The sequence below is a fragment of the Panthera tigris genome, chromosome B3 (assembly GCF_018350195.1).
Source record: "Panthera tigris isolate Pti1 chromosome B3, P.tigris_Pti1_mat1.1, whole genome shotgun sequence".
Taxonomy (NCBI): Eukaryota; Metazoa; Chordata; class Mammalia; order Carnivora; family Felidae; genus Panthera; species Panthera tigris.
The window spans coordinates 97461629-97486209 of record NC_056665.1 but is presented as its reverse complement, the minus strand read 5'-3'; the positions used below and the strand labels follow the sequence as shown (position 1 = coordinate 97486209).

The 24581-nt window shown below is 38.4% G+C and overlaps 1 protein-coding gene across 6 annotated transcripts in view; it reads left to right on the top strand.

The window, feature by feature from the left end:
* The window catches only part of SOS2 (SOS Ras/Rho guanine nucleotide exchange factor 2), a 103420-nt gene extending 79153 nt beyond the window's left edge, over positions 1 to 24267 (top strand). For 2 of the 6 annotated variants that reach the window (XM_042989651.1, XM_042989648.1), the window contains 4 exons: positions 587 to 848; positions 1378 to 1419; positions 9522 to 9631; positions 10228 to 11918. In XM_042989651.1, coding sequence (XP_042845585.1) covers positions 587 to 848; positions 1378 to 1419; positions 9522 to 9631; positions 10228 to 10737 — 924 coding nt within the window. In that variant the 3' untranslated portion in view covers positions 10738 to 11918. Of the gene's footprint in view, positions 1 to 586; positions 849 to 1377; positions 1420 to 9521; positions 9632 to 10227; positions 12879 to 12974; positions 13087 to 13252; positions 13326 to 14141; positions 14262 to 15553; positions 15659 to 18810 lie in introns of those variants that run through there. The other 4 variants (XM_042989650.1, XM_042989652.1, XM_042989654.1 and 1 more) reach the window with 4 other exon arrangements.
* The last annotated feature ends 314 nt before the right edge of the window (positions 24268 to 24581 follow it).

Genomic DNA, 24581 nt, shown 5'->3' with positions numbered 1-24581 from the left:
AGTTAAATAACTTTTTCAAGGCTGCAAAGCTAGATATTGGCACAGTTGAGATTTTAATTCAAGTTACTGGAATCTGAGTTACATGTTTTTTTATTAGGTTACCACTGTGAGAGTTTAAAAAGAGGGGTGGAAGTTGAGGGTAGGAGACAATGATAGCATTTTTGCCAAAGACTTTAAAGTACCATCATAGAGGTTGGCGATTTACTGTTAGGAAGAAAAAAAAAAAGACCTTTTTTTTTCCTGATGCACCTAACATATATTGCATATATTGTGTCTACAGTAAATATGTGTAAAATTGATATCAATGAATTGAAGAATTGAATTGTTTGGGGAGCAACAAGTTTTCACACAGATTTTCAACATTTTTATTTCTGCAGTATGAAAAGAGGTTTACTTGTATTCAAGTCCATCTTAAAATTAAGGCAATCAAATTCTGAAGTGTTCTACTAGAATGTTACAGGGTGTTTTGCAGATTGGGATTTGATTGTACTGTCTTAACTATATGATAAGAATTAATAAGGTTGTGCTAAGCCTTAAAAATAAAGTATATGCAAATTAGTAATGATAGTTATTTTGCTTTTCCTAGCCTAGGAAATCAACTTTCTCCTTAAAATCTCCTGGAATAAGGCCTAATACAGGCCGACATGGCTCTACCTCAGGCACTTTACGAGGTCATCCAACACCATTAGAAAGAGAACCATATAAGATAAGCTTTAGTCGGATTGCTGAAACTGATCTTGAATCAACTGTGTCAGCACCAACCTCTCCAAATACGCCATCTACTCCACCGGTATCTGCTTCTTCAGACCTTAGTGTGTTTTTAGATGTGGATCTCAACAGTTCCTGTGGTATGTATTTGATAAAACCATTTGGTAAAAAAGGAATCTTATGTTTCAGATAATTCTTCTCATTATTTTAATTAGGGAACTTTAGAATCCTTTGCACACTATATTAGTGTGGAAAGTGGCATTTAAATGTGAAAATAATGATTAACACAAGGGACTAAAGCATCATTGTGTATTGTTTATGCATTTATTTTCTAAATTATTCATTAAACAAATACTTATTTAGTACCTTTTGGGCCCCACTACTACTCTAAAGGGAGCAATAGACAGTAAGAAAACAAGAGATAAGTTTTGTGAAAGAAGTTTAAAAAGAGTCTGTGCTAGAGAGAGAACTACTCATGCTAAGAAAGGAAAAACATCCAACCTACAAAGGTAACTATGCAGGTTCATTTCTTTTAAAATATGGCAATAGAGGATGATAAAATTCTGTACTCTCTCTGTTACTACATTTGCTACTTTATGCAAACATATTTTTAAAGTAAAACCATACATTTTACCTCTCTTTTCAAATTAACTTTTCTCATTCCAATAGGCAGCAATAGCATCTTTGCTCCAGTCCTCTTGCCACATTCAAGTAAGTGAGTTGATTCTAATGAAATGACTGTACAGATAATAATAGAGTTGACTAAATTTGTATATGGGCATTTGGGTTTTGGCAACATTAAAAATTTTTTAATAAATGAATAAAATTCTTATAAATAAGTGTAATTATTTGCTTAAAACTCAGAATTTTGGAGGCACTTGAGTGGCTCAGTCAGTTAAGCGTCCAGTTTTGGGTCAGGTCATGATCTCACAGTTCACGAATTCGAGCCTCACATTGGGCTATCAGCACAGAGCCCGCTTCAGATCCTCTGTCCCTTCTCTCTCTGCCTCTCTCCTGTTTGTGCTCTCTCTCTCTCTCTCTCAAAAATAAATAAAATGTTTAAAAAAATTTTTTAATAAAAAAACCTCAGAATTTTGAAGGCATTTTCCCATTGTCCTCTTGGTTTCGTGCTTGCTTTTTAGAAGTACAGTGTCATTCACTCATAAATTATTCATGCATAGTTTTAATTTTTATTTATATTTTTAAGTTTATTTTGAGAAGGAGGAGAAGGGGGAGGGTCAGAGGGAGGGAGAGAAAAAAAATCCCAAGCAGACTCTACACTGCCAGCACAGAGCCCAATGTGCGGCTCGAACTCACAAACCATAAGATCATGACCTGAGCCAAAATCAGTAACTGAGTGAGCCACCCAGGCACCGCTCATGCAGTTTTTAAATGCCTATGTGCAGGCACTAGTCTAGGGTGTGAGAGATAGAACACTGAACAAAATAAATAGAAATCCTCTGTCAGTGACCCTATAGTTTCAGTCCTTTTTTTTTTTAAACTAGAGTATACTTGTGGTAGCAAAGGGACCCCAAAATACAGTGCCTTAAATGAAATGGAAATCTGTTTCTCACAATTGCAGGCCAAGTAGACAACTCTGCTCCACAAGCTAGCAAGGCAATTCAGGATTCTCAAAGTGGGGCTTCCATCTTTGAGTTTTGACCAACTGGTTCATTTTCCAGCCAGCAGGAAGGTGAAGGTCAAGGAGTTTTGTTAGAAAAACATGATCTGGGAGTTGCTCTCTCACATTACTCTGCTTTCTTCCCAAAATTTAGTTACACAGACATTCCTAGCTACAAGGGAGGCTAAGAGATGTTGTCTGTAACTGGGAAGCCTTTTGTCTTGCTAAAATACATAGGATCCTATTACTGAAAGGAAGAAAAGGAAAGGTGCACTGGAGGACAGTTAGCAGTGTTTACCACAATATATTCAAGAAACTTCTAGGATCTTCTGTTTTTATTTCTAATGTTCTACACATATACAATGATCTGCTTTGATATGGGTCATTTTTTTCTTTAATTTTACTGTCTACTTATTAAGCCCTTTAAATTTAAAAAATTCATGTCTTTGATGTCTATAAAATGTTCCTTGTATCATTGCTAATAATTTCCTCCCAAACAAGTTCTCTGACTTCCTTTTTCGAGCTCCTTTTCCATATTGTACATCCTAGATTGAGCCTCCAACTTTCTTTTATCTCCTATTGTCCATATCTTTGTTTTCTTGTTCTGTTTTCCACAAGATTTCCTCATTTCATCTTCCAACTCTTCTATTTTTTTTTTTCATCTATCATGATTTTGAATTTCCGAGAAATTCTTTCTAGTTACCTCTGATCATGCCAATTTTATGTCACCCTGTTGTCCTGGTTTTGTGGATTCACTGTCTTATCTCCTGTAGGATTTGGTGTTTTTTGGAAAAAATTTTTGCTTTGTTTCTTATATTATTTCCTTTCTGAGTTCCTTCTATTAGTTGTAGTCTCTTGTCTCTCATATTAGAGGTTTTCTTTTCTTGTTTGATATCCTTAGCTTTTCATATGTTAGAGTGAGGCAAGATAAAGTGATGGGAAATACTATATCCATGGGCAAAGCTTGTTGACTTCTAGGTTTCACTGTGAATAGAGTGATGAGAAATTTTTACTTAGGAAATCCCCAAATGTCAGAATCTGTGAGGCCTCTTCTCTAGGAATGTTTAGTTTTTCCAAAGAAAGATCTTCAAGTCTTCTGCCTGGGTGGTCTCAGCATTTAATATAAAAATCTGTGTTATCAGCACAGTCCAATGTTTAGATTCACCAGAAAATAAAATCCCCAATCTCCTATCGAGTTTTAATTGTTCCTTACATAGATTTAATCAAGTCTTTTGTTTTCATGTCCATGCCTTCCATTATACCAAGTGCCTTTAAGTCCTGATCCCTCCTTTAATTCTGTGGACACATTAACTGCTGTTTGACAGTATCACTAACTATAGACATTTGGGTTTCATCTTCCTCCATTTGTCTCCTTCATGTACATTGTAGTCCACCTTCATGTACTGAAACTTCAAGATTCAGTTGTTTCTTGGTTTCAGTGAAGTTTTTATGTTTCTTTTTTTCCTTGTTGTTCTGTGGTGGAAATGTTTTTACTATGTATATTTGTTTCTTCTAGTGCTGCTATAACAAAGTACCACAGACTGAGTGACTTAAAAGAACACAGTTCTAGAGGATATAAGTCCAAAAATCAAGGTGTTGACAGGGCCTTGCTCCCTCTGAAACCTTTGAGAATCTTTCCTTGCCTCTTCTAGCTTCTGGTATTTGCTAATTATCCTTGGCATCCTTTGGTGTATAGGTGCATCACTTCGGTCCCTGCCTCTGTTGTCACATGGCCATCTTCTCCCTGTTTGTTTCTTTGTCCCTACTCCTCTTCTTATAAAGACACCAATCATACCGGTTAGGGCCCACTTTGATCCTAACTTGATTACATAGCTGTGAAGACCCCATTTCTAAATAAGGTCATATTCACAGGTACTGAGGGTTAGGACTTCAGCATATCTTTTGAGGGGACACAATTCAAACCATAACACCATGCCATTTTAGAACCAGCAGTTCTAGACATTATTTTGGATGGCAATAAAATATGCTTTCCATATGATAAAGAAAATTTCATCTTGAAATTTAATGGAGGATGTTAAGAATAGCTGCATAAAATTCTGACTCCCTAAAACAAATCCTGAAAGAAAGAACATTGTACATATGAAAAGTGCTCACATACAGTGAGTAAAACAGCAAGACTCCATTAACAATAGACATGAATAGACAGTTCACATGAAAGTAGGAGCAAGCCTATGTTAAAAGGTACTCTCATATGTTATTTATCCCTTGTAAATTGGTGTATTAGTATGACCCTTTTGGAAAGAAATCTGTAAACAATATGTCAAACCATAAAAATGTTCATACCCTTTGGCTTACTCATGCAATAGGGAATTGAATACTTTGTAACAGCTACCCTGCTAGATACTACAGATTCAGTGGCAAACCAGAAAGATCAAGTTTCTGCCTTCATTAATACAAAATACCAATTTTGGGAAGAAGTCACATACATGATCACATTGTTCCTCCCGCTCTCTTGGTTCTTCTATTTTACTTTCAGCTCACTAGTCTGTCTTGCTTGTTTCTCTTCATATTTCCAGTCAGCAAAGATTGGAAGGTTACAAGATTCAGTCCCTGGACCTCTTCTCACTCACTTGTTTGGCCCATTCAGTCTTATATTATCTCTATATTGATAATTCCCCATTTTTTTAAATCTACCTGGAACCACTTGACTTTTTGACTCATATACTCAGTGACCTTCGACATCTCTATTTGGAGATGGAATAAGAATCTCAAACTTCTCCAAAACTGAACTTGTTTTCATCCCCTGCAAAGTAGTTCTTCCCATAGCCCCTTATCCCAGCTTTAACTGTATCTAATTGCTTAGGCCAAAAATATTAGAGTTATCTTTTATTTCTCTTTCTCATACCCCCAATGTGATTCATCAATAAGTCTTATTTACCCTCAGAATATATCCAGAATGTAACTGTTTCTCACCATCTCTACTGCTGTCACCTTGATCCAAGCCACCACTGTAGTAGCATTTTAACTTCCCACCTTCCCCACAGTCTGTTTTCAATATAGCATCCAGATCCTTTTAGAATGTAAGTTAGACTTGTTTCATAGCCCCCCAGTGGCTTTCCATCTCAAAGTAAATGCCAAAGTTCTTTCAAAGGGCCCAGAACGTCCTATGCATTTTAGCCTCTTTCGATATGTCAGACTTCACCACCTACTGTTTTCTCCCATCACTCACTCTGCTCCAGCTACTCTGCCTGATGCACACAATAGATGCATCCCCACATCAGGACTTCTGCCTTTGCCATTCCCTCTGCTTAGAATGCTCTTTACCCAGGTGGCCTCATGGCAGGCTCCCTTGCCTCCTTCAGGCTTTTGTCCAGTGAGTGTTACCTGAGTGAGGCCTTCCCTAGTCACCCTATTTAAAATTGCTCCCCTCCTATCTTTTCCTATCTTCCTTCCCTACCTAATATATCTTCTTCTAATTTATGACCATAATACTTTTACTTATTTACCATGTCCACTTTCTCTCCCCAATGCAGAATATAAGCTCTGTAAAGACATGAATTTTTGCCTGTTGTGGTTCACTACTATATTGCCATAGTGCCTAGAACAGCGCCTGGCACTATAGCAGGTGCACAATAAGTATTTGTTGAATAAATGGATGGACGGATGGCAAAAAAATTGGAAGTAACTTACATAGCTAACTAATATTACAGAAATTGTTTAGTAAATTATCCTACATTCTAGTTTTAAACACTGAAGCTACTTAAAATGCTCACAAACACTAATCTTGTAGGGAAGTGGTTTTTTTTTTTTATCGTTTTTAATTTTTTTGAGATAGAGATAGAGCAAGCGCATGAGCGGGGGAGGGGCAGAGAGAAAGGGAGACACAGAATCTGAGCAGGCTCCAGGCTCTGAGCTGTCAGTACAGAGCCAGGCATGGGGCTTGAACTCATAACCTGTGAGATCATGACCTGAGCCGAAGTCAGAGATTTAACCAACTGAGCCACCCAGGTGCCCCAAGGAAGTGTTCTTGATAGAAAAATAAAATTGTGTTGATGCTTCAGCAAGGATTGTTGACTGCCTGCTATGGAGAAGTATAACATAGTGGTTTTGTGGTCTGACTGTAGAGTCAGACCTATATTCAGAAGCTCTCACAGCTTTTCTACCATCATTTAGATATTTTCCACTTCCATGAGTGTGTGTTTCTGTAAGGAAGGGAAGACCCACCTAAGTCTGACTTAAACAGTAAGAAAACATTCTGATTCACATAACTGGAAGTCTAGAGGAAAGCTACTTTAAGATTTGTTGAATCAGTGGCTGAGTGATGTTATCAAAGACCAGGTTTCTTTTCAACTCTTCATTGTTTTGGCTAAATTACCAGCTTTATCTAAGACTGTTTTTCTTCAAGGTCATAAGAGTGGTAGCGGGAGCATAACAGTTTGTGTGCTTTGCTTCTTTATTCCATCAGGTAAGAAGAAAAGAGAGGTACAGAAAAGAGAGACAGACTGGCAGAGTACTTTTCCAGAAGGGCAAGGAACTTTGTTTTCAGTAGCTGCTAGCACATCTTCCAAATGTGAACTAGGTCACATGCCTTCAGCTAAACCAGTCACTGTGGCTGAAGGATTGGATTACTCTATTGATTTGGTCTAATCAGGCCCCATCTCCAGACTTAAGGGATAAGGTCAGCTTTCCCTGAAGCACAGGGCTACATGTATGAAAGGAAGGTAGATTAGAAATCTATCATGTTAAAAGAGTGAGTCCTGTGCCCCCTTCTTTGTTTTCCTTTTTACTTTTAAAAACGTATTTATTATTGGGGCGGCTGGCTGGCTCAGTCATTAGAGCATGCAGCTCATGATCTTGGGTCATGATTTCAAGCCCCATGTTGGGCATAGAGCTTACTTTAAAAAAGTGTTTATTATGGAAGTATAGTTGACATGCAGTATTATATTAGTTTCAGATATTCATTGTAGTGATTTGACAGTTCTCTATATTGCTCCATGTTCACCATAAGTGTTGTTATAATATTGACTATATTCCCTATGCTGTTTTTTCATCTCTTGGACTTATTTATTTTATAACTGGAAGTTTGTGCCTCTTAATCCCTTTCACCTATTTTGTCCATTCCCTTACCCTCCTCCCCTCTGGCAGCCACCAGTCTGTTCTCTGTGTTTATGAGTCTGTTTCTGGCTTTTTTTTTTCCAGAACTCACATAAAAGTGAAATCATATGGTATTTGCTTTTCCTTTGTCTGACTTATCACTTAGCATACCCTCTTGGTCCATCCATATTGTCACAAATGGCAAGATCTCATTCTTTTTTGTGGCTGAGTAATATTCCAGTGTGTGTGTGTGTGTGTGTGTGTGTGTGTGTGTGTGTGTGTGTGTGTGTGTATGCCCGCACGTGCACCCCATATCTTCTTTATCCATTCATCTACTTTTTAAAATGTTTATTCATTTTTGAGAGAGAGAGCATGAGTGGGGGAGGGGCAGAGAGAGGGAGACACAGAATCCGAAGCAGGCTCCAGGCTCTGAGCTGTCATCACAGAGCCCCATGCATGGCTTGAATCCATGAACTGTGAGATCATGACCTGAGCCGAAGTTGGACACCCAACCAACTGAGCCACCCAGGCATCCCTATCCATTCATCTATTGATGGATACTTGAGTTGCTTCTATATATTGGTTATTGTAAATAATGCTTCACTGAACACAGGGGTACATATATCTTTTTCAATTAGTGTTTTTGTTTTCTTAGGGTAAATGCTCAGTAGTGGAATTACTGGATCATATGGTATTTCTATTTTTAATGTTTTGAGGAAACTCCATACTGTTTTCCACAGTGGATGCATCAGTTTACATTCCCACCAAAGTGCACAAGGATTCCCTTTTCTCCACATCCTCACCAACACTTGTTATTTCTCTGATTGGAGTTGGGGTGCACTAGGCCGAATTGGCCAACTAAACCACATGAGATAGACTCACTATCACCAAGAGTAGTTTGCATCCAAAGACAGGGCAAAGGATGTTGGGCAGGCCAAAGGAATATATCCACAGCACATAGTGCTCTGCCTAACATCCCACAGCATCTGCCAAGACCCCATAGGCATACTTTTTCCACTACTGACACCCTGAGGTAACAAGACCCATGAGGTGACTGCAGAGTCACATGATCAGGACAGCAGTTTTTTACGTGGAGTAACGAGATTGACATCTTTACTTGGATATTGCATAAGCAGTTCACACACAATGTGTTTAAAATTAAACTCGTCAATTTTCCCAACTAGTTCCTGTGAACTCAATCTTAGTATAATGATAAATGAGACATGGTCACTGCTTTTATAACAACTGTTTATGGAGAGAGGTCAAATAGACTTGGTCCTTAACTATAGGCATTTTTGTCATATGAAAAACAAAAGAAATAAATGAAAATAGTACTTTTTTAATGTTTGTTTGTTTATTTTGAGAGAGAGAGAGAGAGAGAGAGAGTGGAGGAGGGGCAGAGAGAGAGGGGGAGAGGGAATCCCAAGCAGGTTCCACACTGTCAGTGCAGAGCCTGATGCGGGGCTCAATCTCACATGAGATCATGACTTGAGCCAAAATCAAGAGTCAGACACTTAACTGACTGAGCCGCCCTGGCGCCCCAGAAAACAGTTCATACTCTATGTCTATTTGGCATAGAATTTTCTCCTGAATACTTTATCATCTTGTTAATTCTCTTTAATGTGGTTATATAACATGTCCTTTATCAGTGAGAAACTTAACAAAGAGAAAGGGTTATTTGATACAACCGTACCTTTTGCTCTCCTATTTGGAGGTTTTATTACCTGTGTAGAAATGTATCTGATACTAGCTGCTTCAGAATTATGTATGATTATGTATGCTCTTTCTCTGGAAGTTACTACAATATATGCAAATATGTTTGTTTGTTTTAGATTTTAAAAAGGCTTTTGAGGTACAGAATCTCATCATTAATTTTAATTAAATTGTATGTCTTCATGTAGCCATGGTACCTGCCATGTATCAAGCACTACCACTGTACTAGTGCTTAGGGATACAAAAATAAATACACACTACCCTCAAAAAGCTTACGGTTTTTAGTGGAGAGGATAGGTAAACCAACCATCAGCTACAATACATTCTGACATTTGCTGTAGCAGAGTTGATCACGTATTGAAATAAAGTCTTGTCTTATGATTGCACTGTGAATTGTGGTTAAACTAATCTTTTTTACCCCTAGAGTCTTTCTTCAGTTCATGTGGTAGTTTACATAAACTAAATGAAGAGCCACTGATTCCTCCTCCACTTCCTCCTCGAAAAAAGTTTGATCACGATGCTTCAAATTCCAAGGTAGTCAACAGGACTTAGGTCTGCCTTAACTTACTCAACTTATTCAAAGTTGTGAATCTTCAGAACAGTGCTTGTTCTTATAAGAAGTCTGTCAATTATAATTTGGCTACCCTTTAAGGTTTTAAAACACTTTGGTTTTATTTGAAAAATACTTTAAATAATTGCTTAATTCTTGGAATATTTTTTTCTAAAAAGAGGCTGGGCAGATTCACATATATTTAGAAGTATGTTTTCTTTCTGGTAGAAATGGAAAAAACTTTAGTATTCAAAGCATTCTTGAAACTTTAAACCAGCACTTCTCTAACTTTACTGCTTCAGAATCACCTGGGAGGCTTGTTAAAACCAGATTGCCAGAGTTTCTGATTGAGTAGGTCTAGGGTGGGGCACAACAATTTGCATTTTTTAACAAGTTCTAAACTGGGCCCCAAGTTATACTACAAGTAATTTATTGATAAATCTGATCATTAAATTAGGTTAACCTATTTTGAACCTCTGGATTTAACTGAACACATACGAATTTTTCAGTCTTTTGAAACCTTTCTTAACAGATTTTTCAGGAGAATGGAGGTATAATTAATTTTTTTTTTTTTTTTTAGGGAAATACGAAATCTGATGATGACCCCCCTGCTATTCCACCAAGACAACCTCCTCCTCCAAAGGTAAAACCCAGAGTTCCTGCTCCTACTGGTGCATTTGACGGGCCTCTGCATAGTCCACCTCCACCACCGCCGAGAGATCCTCTTCCTGATACCCCTCCACCAGTTCCCCTTCGGCCTCCAGAACACTTTATAAACTGTCCATTTAATCTTCAGCCACCTCCACTAGGACATCTTCACAGAGATCCAGAGTGGCTCAGAGACGTTAGTACCTGTCCAAATTCACCAAATACTCCTCCTAGCACACCCTCTCCAAGAGTACCACGTCGATGCTATGCGCTCAGTTCCAGTCACAATAACCTTGCTCATCCTCAAGCTCCCCCTGTTCCACCAAGGCAGAATTCAAGCCCTCACCTACCAAAACTGCCACCAAAGACTTATAAACGGGAGCTTTCACACCCCCCATCGTACAGACTGCCTTTGCTAGAAAATGCAGAAACTCCTCAATGACCTTAGCCATATGTAGTCATTGACACTGGAATGGTATCTGTAAAGGTTTTTTTTTTTTTAATTTATTCAGAAAAAGGCATAGTATTTTAGTACTTTTTACAAATAATGCTCTTACAAAAATGCTACTGATCAAATAAGCTTTTAAAAATCAGAAAAATAAAAATACAGAAGTCCTTTACCATGATCCTCAGGTGATCAGTAGCATTGCCTTGTTTTGGATCCTCAGTGCTGCCAAAAGGCCAGTATAAAGAATTTATATTTGCACTGTAGACTCTGCTAAAATATGGTTTAAAGTGACATTGATTGCACTGAAAAAGGGGATAGTGCATTTGTGGAATTTTTCAAATTTGAGTAATAGATGCCTTTTTAAGGCAATGAATTTACACAGATTTAGGGGGTGTATGGTATTACTGATTTTTAAAACTCTTTGACCATCTTCTAGTTTTTACTTCTAGTTTTTACATGTAGGAGAATTGTGAAAAACACCCACTGTTCTTAAACTCTTTAATGCCATGTCTTAAATGCCAGAATTTGCTGCTGAAGACAAAAATGAAAAATAGAATGAAAATAGTAGAATGCACTGTAAGTGTTTATTGTTTTGTCAAAATGTATACAGAGACTACCTAACCCAATCATAGAGGGAGAAAGGGCATGTATCTCATTCAGATGTGCCTTTTGTTTTTGCAGACTATGGTGTCTTTAGCTAATGAGTTGCCTATTGTTTTGGAAAACAAAGTTAATATGCCATGTATGTACAGTTTTGTTTATATTGTATATTTAAAGATAATGCTAATAACCTATATAAATTTAAGTGACTCGAGGCCTATAATACAATCTGCTACTTTACTAATTCAGAAATTCAGAGTAAAAATTCTTATGGCATAGGAACCAACTGCTTTGCCCTCAAAACCTAGTAACTTTATAAATTTCATGTTAACTAAAAATTTTTTAAATATTTTTTTTTACATTGGTAACATTTAAACCAGCAAATACTTAAAGCTTTATTAAACTTTTTATTCAGAGAAGTGAATAAAACTTTTATTTGCCATTTGGACTCCTGGGTTCAAAGTGATGAAAAAGCATGTTTTGCTAATAGTGTTGTAGCAGCAGTTGTAAAGTAGCCAAAAGCCACGGTGTTTATTTACTGGTCTGTGGCCTTTTACTGTGCTTTGTATCAGAGTTCTTAACAAGATTAATAAATTACCCCAGTCTTAATTTTTAAAAGATTTTTAAAGTATGTGTTTTCATTTTAAGAAACAAGGGGAGAGATTGTTGAGTTCTGTGGAAATAAATACACCTACATTATTTACAATATTTTGTGCAATTTACCTTACATAATCCCAAAGAATTTAAGTGATGTAAATTTTAGAGGGATTACTTTTGTCTTAACCGTCAAAATGCAGTCAGCAAGCTTCCAGCAACTATTTTTATGCATTCAGATGAAAAATTAGAAACATGCTAGGGAACTTTGATAAGAATTGTAGCCTTCCTTGGTAGGATCTTGGAACCTGCCTGGGTTTAAGGCCAATAACTACCATGTGAATTAGTCTCCAGGTAAAAACACTCTGAGGTTGCCTTTGTTTTTTAAAGAGCAGTTTATAACCTTAGCTTTGGAAGAGTGATTTAAACTACCTGTTTGTTAGGCCTGACTTGTAATTGAGCGGAGTGAGGCAGACCAGCACGCTGGGGAAGCGGGTGGCCTCGTGCTCGACCACGCCCAGGTAATGCTGCCTTCCCGGCTTTGTGCCTTTGCGCACGCGCTGTGGAGCCCAACTTCGCCGCTAGGAGGCGCCGGGCCCTCTTCAGGTCGGCCCTTGGGGCGGTGCGTGTGGATGTGACGTCACCGCGCACGCCGCCTCTTGTTGCCGGGCAGCGATGGCGGCTACCCTGGAGTCCTCCGTGGAGGACCCACTGCGGAACTTTGTTCGAGTTTTGGAGAAGCGAGATGGCACAGTGTTACGACTGCAGCAGTATGGCTCTGGCGGCGTGGGCTGCGTTGTTTGGGATGCTGCCATTGTTCTTTCTAAGTACCTGGAAACGCCCGAGTTTTCCGGCGATGGGGCCCACGCTCTGAGCCGGCGGTCGGTGCTGGAACTGGGCTCTGGCACAGGGGCCGTGGGGCTCATGGCCGCTACCCTCGGGTAAGAGCTGGCAGGAGGGGGCGCCGCTTTGTTCGGGAAACCCACATTACTGGTTTACCATACTGTGCCTACACCTCAATCCACCTTATTTTACAGGGCTGATGTTGTAGTCACAGATCTTGAAGAATTGCAAGATTTGCTGAAGATGAATATTAATATGAACGAGCATCTTGTCACTGGTTCTATTCAAGCCAAGGTACTGAAATGGTTTGTATGGCCTTTCAGCTTGTTTTAAGTAATGATTTGTAGTTTACTTTAAATTGCATTTCACTAAAAGCATAGTTAATACGAAGGGGACTTTTCAAGCCTTGTTTATAAAAACTGTATTTTAAATTATTAAAGCAACAATTAAAATATTTGGTTGACATTTTTAAGGGGGAAGAAATAGAAGACTTGTCTTCTCCACCAGACTACATACTGATGGCCGACTGCATATACTACGAAGAGGTAAGTACTCAGTGGAGCGAAGTGCCCTTCCTTTAGAAGTGGTACCATGACTGGTGGATTTCATAGTGCACATTTCGTCACATTTTAACATCTCTAAATGCAGGATATTTGTCCTAAAGTTGATGACACAGTAAAGAGAAAATAAGTTTTAAGGAACTGTATATGTACACTCATGATAAACATATATACCTCTGAAACAGTTGAGAAAAGTGTCATGTGCATTTTACTAGAAGCTTCTGTAAGATTTTAAAAGGATTTTGCCATTTGGATATTATGAAAAGCCAAGTTTTTTAAAGCTCTTCCTAGTGAACATGTTGACCATGACATTGAGAATTAAGTTGCTTTGTAAAGAATTCATTTTTCTGTGGCAAAATTATTCAGAATGATTTTTAAAAATCCGTTTGCATAGCATTGTGGGCATCACTCATTTTTAAAATAACGAGGGTTGAGCTAACTTATGTTCAAGGTATTGTCAGACTTGCCTTTGTGGGCAAAATCCTAAATTAAAATAGATTAAATAAAATTAATTTTTTAAGGGTGAAGTCAGTTCCATTTCTTTTCCCATGGGCATTCCAAAATGCCGTCACTTAACTCCTCTCTTTGGAGATTGAAATCAGTGTAATGGTTGATTAGTTAAGAGAAGTTTACCAGTCATTAGTTACAGAGCTTTAACCACATGTACTTTGTTGAATTGATTCAAAGATGGATAAGTTGGAGGGGAATTATAATTACCCTCCACTTCCCCTGCCCCCTTTTTATAGTAAAAATATAAATTTTTAAAAATCGTAAATAAAAACTATATCCTTTTTTGAACAGTCTTTGGAGCCATTGTTGAAAACTCTAAAAGATCTTAGTGGATTTGAGACTTGTATTATATGTTGTTATGAACAACGAACAATGGGAAAAAATCCAGAAATTGAGAAAAAGTATTTTGAGGTAAGTACTGTACTAGATATGTTTTTGTACTGATTACCCTTCTGTGAGGCTGTATGTGACTGTGTGTTCAAGTATATTATGGTACTCTTGAGTGGGGAAAACATTCTGGTTGTATGAACCCAAGGAGAGGATCTTGCATTGCCCACCGTTCTATTAAGCCGTCTGCTTTTTTCATCTTTTCTAATCCTTTATTTCTTTTTCTTTCTAAATAGGTGATCTAGTATTTAGAGAACAACCTAAAATAATGTTTCTTGATTAAACACTGTGCTAACTTTGGGGAACATATTGATGTATGTATTACTTTTGGAGTATACATCATGGAAACATTGATATGTGATATGTTTTTACCTCTGTGGTTTTCTCTATGTTTTTATGAAAGCTTTGACCAAGATATCGTATCTGCTTTTTTTTTTTTTTTTTTTTTTAAGTTTACTTATTTATTTTGAGAGAGAGTGAGCAGGGAAGAGGCAGAGAGAGAGTGTGAGAGAGAGAATCCCAAGCAGGCTCCCTGCTGTCAGGGCAGAGCCCAGCATGGGGCTCAATCCCAAGAACCCATGAACTGTGAAATCATGACCTGAGCTGAAATCAAGAGTCAGACACTTAACTGACTGAGCCACCCACGTGTCCTGGAAGAAAACCTATCTATTTTCAGTTTCTTCCTCTCTCCCCTTCTCCCTCTCTCCCTCTCTCCCCCTCCCCCTCTCCCCCTCTCCCCCTCTCCCCCTCTCCCCCTCTCCCTCTTTTTTACTTTTTACTTTGAAATAAAGATTCACACAAAGTTGCAAGAGTAGTATATAGAGTCCCGTGTATCTTTCACCCATCTTCCCCTGGTTGTCACCCAAACGCTTTTGATGGGCAAAAATCCATCCCTTTACAAGTGACTCCTCTTGAGGGTACATCTACACAGCCCTGAAAGGACTACTTTACTTAAATGAGAAAACAAATATATGACTCTGCCTCAGATATGTGCCAAAATGGTTTATATTTTCTTGACAATTAAAGTTAATGAACTTTTGAGAGTATAATTGAAAATTTTATATTGCTGAACTGTTTCAGTTGAATTAAAACACATGTACAATGCACATATATCCAGTGCTCGGCTCACTTTTTCATGTGTATACACCCAAGCAAACACCACCCTACATAAAGCTATAGAACACTTTTACGACCTCAGAAGGCTCCTACATGCCCTTCCCTAGTCAGTACTCTAAAATTAACCATCATTCTGACTTCTGTCACCACAGGACACTTCATATTACTGAATTTAAAGTATATCTCTTTTAAATTTATAGCTACTCCAACTAGACTTTGACTTTGAAAAAATTCCTTTGGAGAAACATGATGAAGAATATCGAAGCGAAGATATTCATATTTTATACATCAGAAAGAAAAAACCGGTAAATATATTCCTAGCTCCTTTATCCTCTGAGGAGATTTCATTAGCTGGGCATGGTCTCTGAGCTAATGTGTGGTGTAGATGTTGATTGTGATGTGGGGAAACTGCTCTGATAACTCACTGAACTAAGGCACTTTCAATGTTAAGATAACCTCCCTGGCCTTGGATTCTTCCTTTAAAATTAGGCAGGCTGCTTTTATAAAGGTCCTTTCCATCTGTAAATAATAGAGGTTTATAATTGGGCATCAGCTTAAGCAAGGAACTCAGCTATTTATAAGTTTGTATTGTCTCTTATTAGTTCTGACTTTTGTGAACTTTCTCCAATCATTCAAAATTTGTTTTAAATTTATTTATTTTGAGTGAGTGAGGGAGGGGCAGAGAGAGAGGGAGAGAGAAAATTCCAAGCAGGCTCTGCACTGTTGTCAGCACGGAGCCCAACTCACGGCTCAAACTTACGAACTGTGAGATCATGACCCGAGCTGAAGTTGGATGCTTAACTGACTGAGACACCCAGGCGCCCTAAATTCTTTTAAATTGTCAAAGTAAAATATAATAAGGTAGGTCTGTACAGTAAATAAAAATGCACTCTGTTAAATAGAATTTATGTATGTTTCCCTTTTTTGTTGCTTTCTTTACCTGTTAACAGTAATTATATTTTATGCAAGTTGCCTCTGTGATGCCTAGAGTTTGAACCTGTAGAAAGGAAGAATTGTGTCTCATCCATTTTTGTATCACCTTCTGTATATGTGACTAGTATAAAGCAAAGACATGGTCAAGTTTATGCATTAAAGATGCTTAATTTAGTAAATCCCACTTGTTTCTGTTCTCTTTGCTTTGATTGAATTTGTTGAATTTGTTGATGAAGTTTTCTCATTATGTGAATTCTAGCCAAAAGCAAATAACTTGCAATTTGGGAGATCAAGGCTAGGTGTTAGGACTATAAAGAAAGAGGACTAGTGGGGTTAGTAATTCAGATCTACTAACTTTTATTTGGCAAGGTGCTGGAGATATAAAGATAAATTTAAAAATGTTTTAGGTCTTAAGGAATGTGGTTTTAGCTCAGGCTGTTGTACAGGGTTTTTGTTTGTTTAAAGGTTTATTTTTAGGGGTACCTGGGTGGCTCAGTGGTTAAGCATCCAACTGTTGATTTCAGCTCGTGTCACAATCTCATGGTTTGTGAAATTGAGCCCTGCATCAGGCTCTGTGCTGATAGCACGGAGCCCACTTGGGATTCTCTCTCTCCCTCTCTCTCTGCCCCTCCCCAGCTCACGTTCTCCCTGTCTCTCTCAGAATAAATAAACATTTAAAAGAAGAAAAAAAAGATTTATTTTTGAGTAATCTCTGCACCCAGCGTGGGGCTCAAACTTACAATACCGAGATCAGGAGTCACATGCTCTACCAACTGAGCCAGCCAAGTGCCCTTGTGGTGTAGTTTTGAAAGTAGGATTTTTTTGAGGCATAAAGATTTTGTGTTTCCTAAATGTACAGGCTTCCTTTTTTTTTCCCCCAAAGAATCACTTTTTTTTTTTTTTTTTTAATTGTTAATTGTTACAGAGCACAAGCAGGGGTCGGGGAAGAGAAATCCCACAAGCATGAGCAGGGGAGGGGCAGAGAAAGAGGGAAAGTGAATCCCTAGTGGGCTCCACACTGGGGCCCAACAGGCTTGATCTCACAGCTGTGAGATCATGACCTAAGCTGAAATCAAGAGTCAGAAGCTCAACCAACTGAGCCACCCAGGGGCCCTGAGAGAGAGAGAGAGAGAGAGAGAGAGAGAGAGAGAGAGAGAGAGAATCTTAAGCTCCACACTCAGTGCAGAGCCTGATGCAGGATTCAATCCCACAACCCTGGGATCATGACCTGAGTAGATCAAGAGTCCAATGCTCAACCCACTGAACCACCCAGATGCCCCAGAATCAGTTTCTTTTGAAAAAGTTGGTAACATTCACACACCATAAAATTCACCCTTTTAAAATGTACAATGCACTGGTTTTATAGTATACTCACAGAGTTGCACAGCTGTCACCACTTTTTAATTCTAAACATTTTTATCACCTCACAAAGAAACCCCATACCTGTTAGCAGTTACTTCCTATTCCTGCCTCTCCCTAGCCCTTGGCAACCACCAGTCTGTTCTCTCTGGATTTTCCTATTCTGAACATTTCCTATAAATGGAACCACACACTGTGTGGCTTCCTGTATCTGGCTTCTAACAGCACAGTGTTTTTAAGGTTTACCCATGTTGGAGCCTACATCATCAGCACTTAACTCCTTACAGTTTTTTTAAGTATAATATGTTTTTTTAAATATAGTTTTAATGTTTCTTTGCAAGCATATACTACACCTTATCCATTCATCACTTGATAGGCATTTCAGTCGTTTTCACTTTTTGGCTATAATGAATAATACTATTATGAGTATTCATGTGAGAATTTTTGTGTGATCTGTGTTTTCAGATCTCTTGGGTATGTACCTTAGAGTAGAATTGCTGGGTTATATGGGAATTCTGTTTAACTTTTTGAGGAATTAATAAACTGTATTCCAAAGCTGCTGTATCACTTTACGTTCCCACCAGCAATAGCCGAGGGTTCTAATTTCTTTGTATCCTCACCAACACTTGTCATTGTCAATTTTTTGATTCTAGCCATCTTGGTAGGTATGAAGTGGTATCTCATTGTGGTTTTTATTTTCATTTCCCAAGTAACTAATGATGTTGAATATCTTTTCATGTACTTGCTGGCCATTTGTATATCTTTACAAAAGTACTTTGCCTGTTTTTAAATTGGGTTGTCTTTTTATCGTTGAGTTGTAACAGTTCTTTATATATTCTGGATACTAGACCCTTACCAGAACGTGACTTCCAAATACTTTCTCTCATTCTGTGAGTTGTCTTTTTGTTTTCTTGATAGTATGTCCTTTGAAGCACAGGGCTTTTTAATTTTGATGATGTCCAGTGTATGTCATTTTTCTTTGGTTGCTTGCATTTAGGTATCAGCAACGAACCATCTCCAAAAATTATGCATGGCTATTCCTTTGAATTGCATTTAGCCATTACTAGGCATATTACCTAGTATTAAGTACCCAGTAAGTACTTAAAGTTTCTTTTTAGAAAGCCTCTTTAAAGTTTTAAAGTTTCTTTTTTTTTTTTTCTTATAGAAATCTCCATCGTGAAATCTTTAGTCATCTTACCCAAGTCTCTAACAACCTGGGTAAGCTAAAGATGTGAGTGGAGCATGTGAATACAGCATGGGAAGATTGTGTTCACAGATTATTCCAGCATGTCCATAGAGATTTGATATATAAATGAAAACTACCATGGGCTGCCTGCAATTCGAAAAATGATTACTGACTGCCTGCCTGCCATTGGGCCTGAAATCCAACTTAGTTTACTTTTAGCTCAGCATCAGGTTCTGCTTAAAAGAAAATTGCATATCAGTCACTCCTCAAATGAAAATAGGTATTGCGATTTGCCAAAGTCTGCCAGAAATAAACAGTGAAGCAGCATAACCATGACTTGGTGTATCTTCAGGAAACCAGGGATAAATTGATCCAATTTCTAAAGAGAGACATCTATTACTATGTAATTATGTTTAAATTGGAACTAGTAAAATTTAGTTGTCTTCAAGATAGATAAATCTAAAAAAAGATTTTTATTTTAACATAATTCTGCAGTGGTTTTATATATACCTTCCACTTCATTGCCGTTATTAAGATAGCTTTAGTATTTAAATGTTCTTTTATTTAAAAAAAAATACTGTTTTCTATATTTAAATTAGCCAAAGTTTTATTCTTTTCCTCCACCATACATGTCTATGTGAGTTGGATAGTAAATTATACTGTAATGAGTTGGTAAGAATGAAAGTAAGAAATCAGGAGTGGGGAAAGGTATCTTTACAGAATCTTCCATTTGAGAATGGAGTGAGAATAAAAAGCCCACTTTCAGGCTTGTGCACTTATGTGGCTCTTGCACTTCTCCTTGTGTGTATCTTCTAGGAAAATGACTAAAATCACTGGTGTTTTTACATGGAACAGAGAAAGGTTTTTAAGTAACTACACATGTAGTTCTGTATACATTTAGCAAATGATTTTGGTTCTGTGTCGTCTGTTTTAGTTAGTGATGGTAATCATCTGCTCAGACTCGGATCTGTCAAGGACTTCAGTCATACCAGTTGTGAAGAGTAATACTAACTGGATGGGATTCTGGTACTTACAGGCATTGGTGCTTGGTGGCACATTTTATGTATTAAAATAAACATTGTTTTTGAGATCCTGTGATTTTGTGAATGTTTCAGAGATAGTTTTGAAGAAAACGAATGTCTAAAGCAGGCTTTCCAGCAAAAGAACCATTCTTTCCTCCAGGCTTCCTTCAGTCTTTAAAATTTGTTTTGCTGTTCTTTCTCAAAATACATTGTTCATACTGCCCTTAGCATTTTATTAAGCAGTTTACGAAACAGTGTAAACTAAATATATGGTACTTTGTTAGTTACAGATAGCACCAGTTATTATCAGTGAAGTCTATTTAGCCTTTTTCATAACGTTGTAGAACTTGTAAAAATAAGTCTGACATTGACCAGCTATAGTGATCCACCCAGATTCCTCAGATCCCTGTTCACCCTCCTCCCCTGTTCACTATGCTTCTAATACTCAGTACCTCCGGGTCTTCGGCCTGAAGTGCTCCTTGACATTTCTGTATGAAAGTCCAGCTCCATTACCTCACTTAGGTGTACGTTTACACTCCGGAACTCTCTGGAGGAGCTGGGTTGAGGTCAGCCTCTACTGCTTGGTCAGAATCACCCCTTTGCTTGGGCGTGCTTCCTTCCCTGTCCTATTCCCACTCCTTCTTCCTTAATAAGTCATTCGCATACATTCATTGACATCTGTTCTAGAGAACTGATGTAAGTTACTGACTGCAGATTTAAGTAATTTGTAACATTAAATCATGGGATTTTTCTTTTCCTATTCCGGAGTAAGACCAAAACAGACTAAAAGGTACCAAGGTAGCAAGTCTCCACGTTGTAAGATCAGGGCACCACTGGTGGTTAGGACCCATGAGCACTGCAGGGCTTACCGAGGGCTGCCAGTTCGTGGAACGCCCTGTCCCGAACCACCATTCCACAGACAGCTGGGAGGCTAGGGGGAGGCAGTGTTGGGGAATGGGATTTAGTCCTTTGGGCTGTCATGAGAGAAGGGACAGGGAGCATCTGTACTCAGAAACCACGAGAGGGAGGCCTAAGGGAACACCTTAAGATTCAGGATGCCTTTAAGAAGGGGAACCCAGCATTTTCTCCACCTGGTTGGATTTGTGTTTACTCAGCAGGTTAGCATATCTGTGTTGCTATTCCAGAGCACAGGAATAGAATTGGAGGGTGGGGGCTGCCAGGCAGAGACGTATTAAAGATGGGTCCTGTCAGCCTAAGAGTTGGAGGCTGAAGGACGTGTGCAATCACATGAGGAAGTTCAGGGGCAGGTGCTATAAATGAGAGGTGTGATGCCAGGGACTGGGGATCAGCCAGAATGTAGCCAACTCTCAAACCTCCAGGGACTGCCAGGGCTGGGTTGCAGGGGAGGGGAAGGAGGGGTTGCCACTGTGCACCGTGAAACCTATAGGCCCGTTATCAGCATGCAGTTGTCGCCAATTAGGGAGCCCCTTTTGTAAAGCAGTGATTCTGAAACTAGGCTGCATATGGAATCACCTAGAAAATTAAAAGCAAACAAAAGCCATGTTCAGGTACCAGTTCAATTAAGTAAGAGGCATGGAATTTTTGTCAAAGGGCTCCAAGTGGTTTGGGTGTTTGGTATAAATTGGGAACCACTGCATTCCAGCATCTACTTCCCAAGAGAAAGAGAGCAGAGAAAAAGGAGGAGAAATAAGAAAACAACCCATCCATGATTAGAGTGGGCCTGTACTGCATAGGGAAGGAAAGAGCTTTGAATCCAATGTGGACTGGTCTGTGAAATAGGGTTTAAACAGGACTGAACTTTAGAAACTATTTACCTGAAAATTTAGAGAATCCAACAAGGGGAAGGTGATGCTACTCAAGAGGAAGGGGGAGGGGAGTTCGATAGTTGGAAAAAGGAGATTGCTGCAGGTCAGTCTCCAATGACTTGAGTCTCCCCTGCATACCAGTTAAAACTAAAGTTTCTTGAGGTTGCATAACTTGAATCTCAATCAGGTATGGTTCATAACCAAAGTGTGATAAACTTGGGAGTGAAGTTAGGTTATTTTTAATTATTTTAGGAAATATTAATCCAGAATGATTGTTAGTGGGATTTTTTTTACACAGCTGCTGTTTTTTTCTTGCCAGATGATACCAAATGCAGTATTATAACTCAGACTATAAATGCTCTATTAATTTAAAGAAGCGTGGGTTATAGAAATAGGACTGTTGTTCTAAAGTTTCCCTGTAGATGGCATTGCTTGACTTTGTCTTTAAACAGTTTATAAAAAGAAAGTTGCTAAAACAGAATATTTTGAATTAGAATCACACTTGCATTTTAAAGGAGAACCAAATTAGATTTTAAAGAATAAACATACCTGGGTGGCTCAGTCAGTAGAGCATCCAACCCTTGATCTCAGGGTCATGAGTTCAAACTCCACATTGGGTGTGGAGCCTACTTAAAAATAAATAAATAAAATAAACCTACCTATCATGAGTTGTTTTCCAGTATAACATGGTTGTCTTAGTGTGTTTGGGCTGCTGGAACAAAATACCCCAGACTAGAAGGCTTATAAACAACAGAAATTTATTTCTAATGGTTCTGGAGGCTGGAAGTCCAAGATCAAGGCAGCTTCCAGGTCCAAGATCAACTTCCTCATAGGCAGCTGTCTTCTCATGGTAACTGCACATGGCAGAAGGGACAAAGGATCTCCCTGGGGTCTCTTTTATAGGGCACTGATCCCACTTTTGAGAGCTTCATCCTCACGACCTACTCATCTCTCAAATGCCCACCTCCAAATACCATCACATTGGGGGAATAAGTTTTAACATAAGATTTTGGGCTGGGCGAGGGGAGCACAAACATTCAGACCGTAACAACAGTGTAAGTAAAGTGGAATTTTTTCTTATAAAATTATATTTGATTTATCGTGATGTATATCGCATTCTTTTTCTTTAAAGTTTATTCATTTTGAGAGAGCACTTGTGCACAGTGAGGGAGGGGAAGAGAGAGGGAGAGAGAGAAAATCCCAACAGGCTTCATTCACACTGTCGGTGCACAGCTTGATGCAGGGCTCAAGCCCACTAACCATGAGATTATGACCTGAGACGAAGTTGGAAGCTCAGCTGATTGAGCCACCCAGGTGCCCCGATTGCATTCTGATATACCTTTTGAATTTCTGAGTGTTATTCCTAAAGCTACAGAAATTGCAATTCATAAACCATTTCCCTGCTATTGATATCTTCTGTGAGAGACATTTAAGAAACTAAATTAGTTGGTCAAGTTCTGAAAAATTGACCTTGAAAGTACCTTTTGTATAATGCATGATTTTATGTTTGAGGTACTTGAACCTTCTAATTAATTTTAATTAGCTTTTCAAACCAGTGTACTTTCCTCACTAGAGTAATAAGTAGCTTTTGCATCACAAGACTGAAGCTCTGTCTGGCTGTACCATCGTCCTGTAGGCTTAGGCCAGCTTCTTGACATTCAGTTTCTCGTTCTCCTCAAGGAACATCAGGGTTTGAAAGAGTTTTTGATTCGTTGATAATAAACATTGTAAAAGTAGAATATTCAGTTCTCATACCATGGAGACCTTCAAGCTAATTCAAATACAGAAAAAAAAAATGTGGCAACAAAATCTGACTGAAAAGTAATGGAAAAGCAAAGTCTTCACTTTACATAGTTTTGAGTAAGAAAGCAGTGAATTCTCAAACCATTTACACCAATTAGGTAGGTTAAAACTGTTACATACTTGGAGTCATTTAAGACATTGTCTTAGGTTCTTAAGTATTAGTTGGAGTTTTGTGAAGATCTAGTGAGCCCATCAATTGTGAGATAGATTTTATGTAAATTTTTATTAACAAGATAGTTTCCAAACAATAGACTTAAAAATGTGTTAGAGCAAATTATCTCCATGATAATGTTTTTTTCATGCATTCTGAAAACCATGTGTCAGCACAGGCCTAGAGACCAGATTATCTTGGCTTGAATTCCAGTTCTGCCATTTACTAGCTGTGTGATCTTGAAGTTATTTAAACTCCGTGTGCTTGATTTCTCATATGTAAGATGGGGATCATAATAGTATCCACCGAATAGTTTGCCATGGGGATTAAGTCAGTTTAATATGCGAAATGCACTCATGTGCCTGGCACGTAGTAAGTGTTCAATATATATTGTGATTATAGTAGAGGTGGAATTACTTTACATGTAGGGACTAGGAAAATGTGTATGGTATAAATCTATTTTTATCTATATGACAGTATAAAGTCTGGACATCTGTTTGAGAGTATAGGATCCGCGTAAACATCACTCCCCCATCGTGGGAATGGTGGTTGGGGTAGGAGGAGGTTGAGAGCACTGTTCCACAGCACTGTTATTTGAACACGTAAGCAATTTTAGAAAAAGGAAGAAAATGGACTGGAAGAAAAACATTTGTTTGCTGTTCGTGTTTTTTGTTTTTTTTTTTTTAATATTTTATTTATGTTTGAGAGAGTGTGTGAGTGGGAGAGCAGCAGAGAGGGAGACAGAGAATCCCAAGCAGGCTCCCTCTTGTCAGGGCAAAGCCCAACGTGGGGTTCGAACCCACAAACCATGTGGTTATGACCTGAGCCGAAGTAGGATGCTCCTACCAACTCAGCCACCCAGGCACCCCTGTTTGCTATTCATTTTAAGGTATTATTTTATTTTTTTATTTTTTGAATATTTGTTTATTTTTGAGAGAGATGCAGAGAGACAGAGCATGAGCAGGGGAGGAGCAGAGAGAGGGAGAC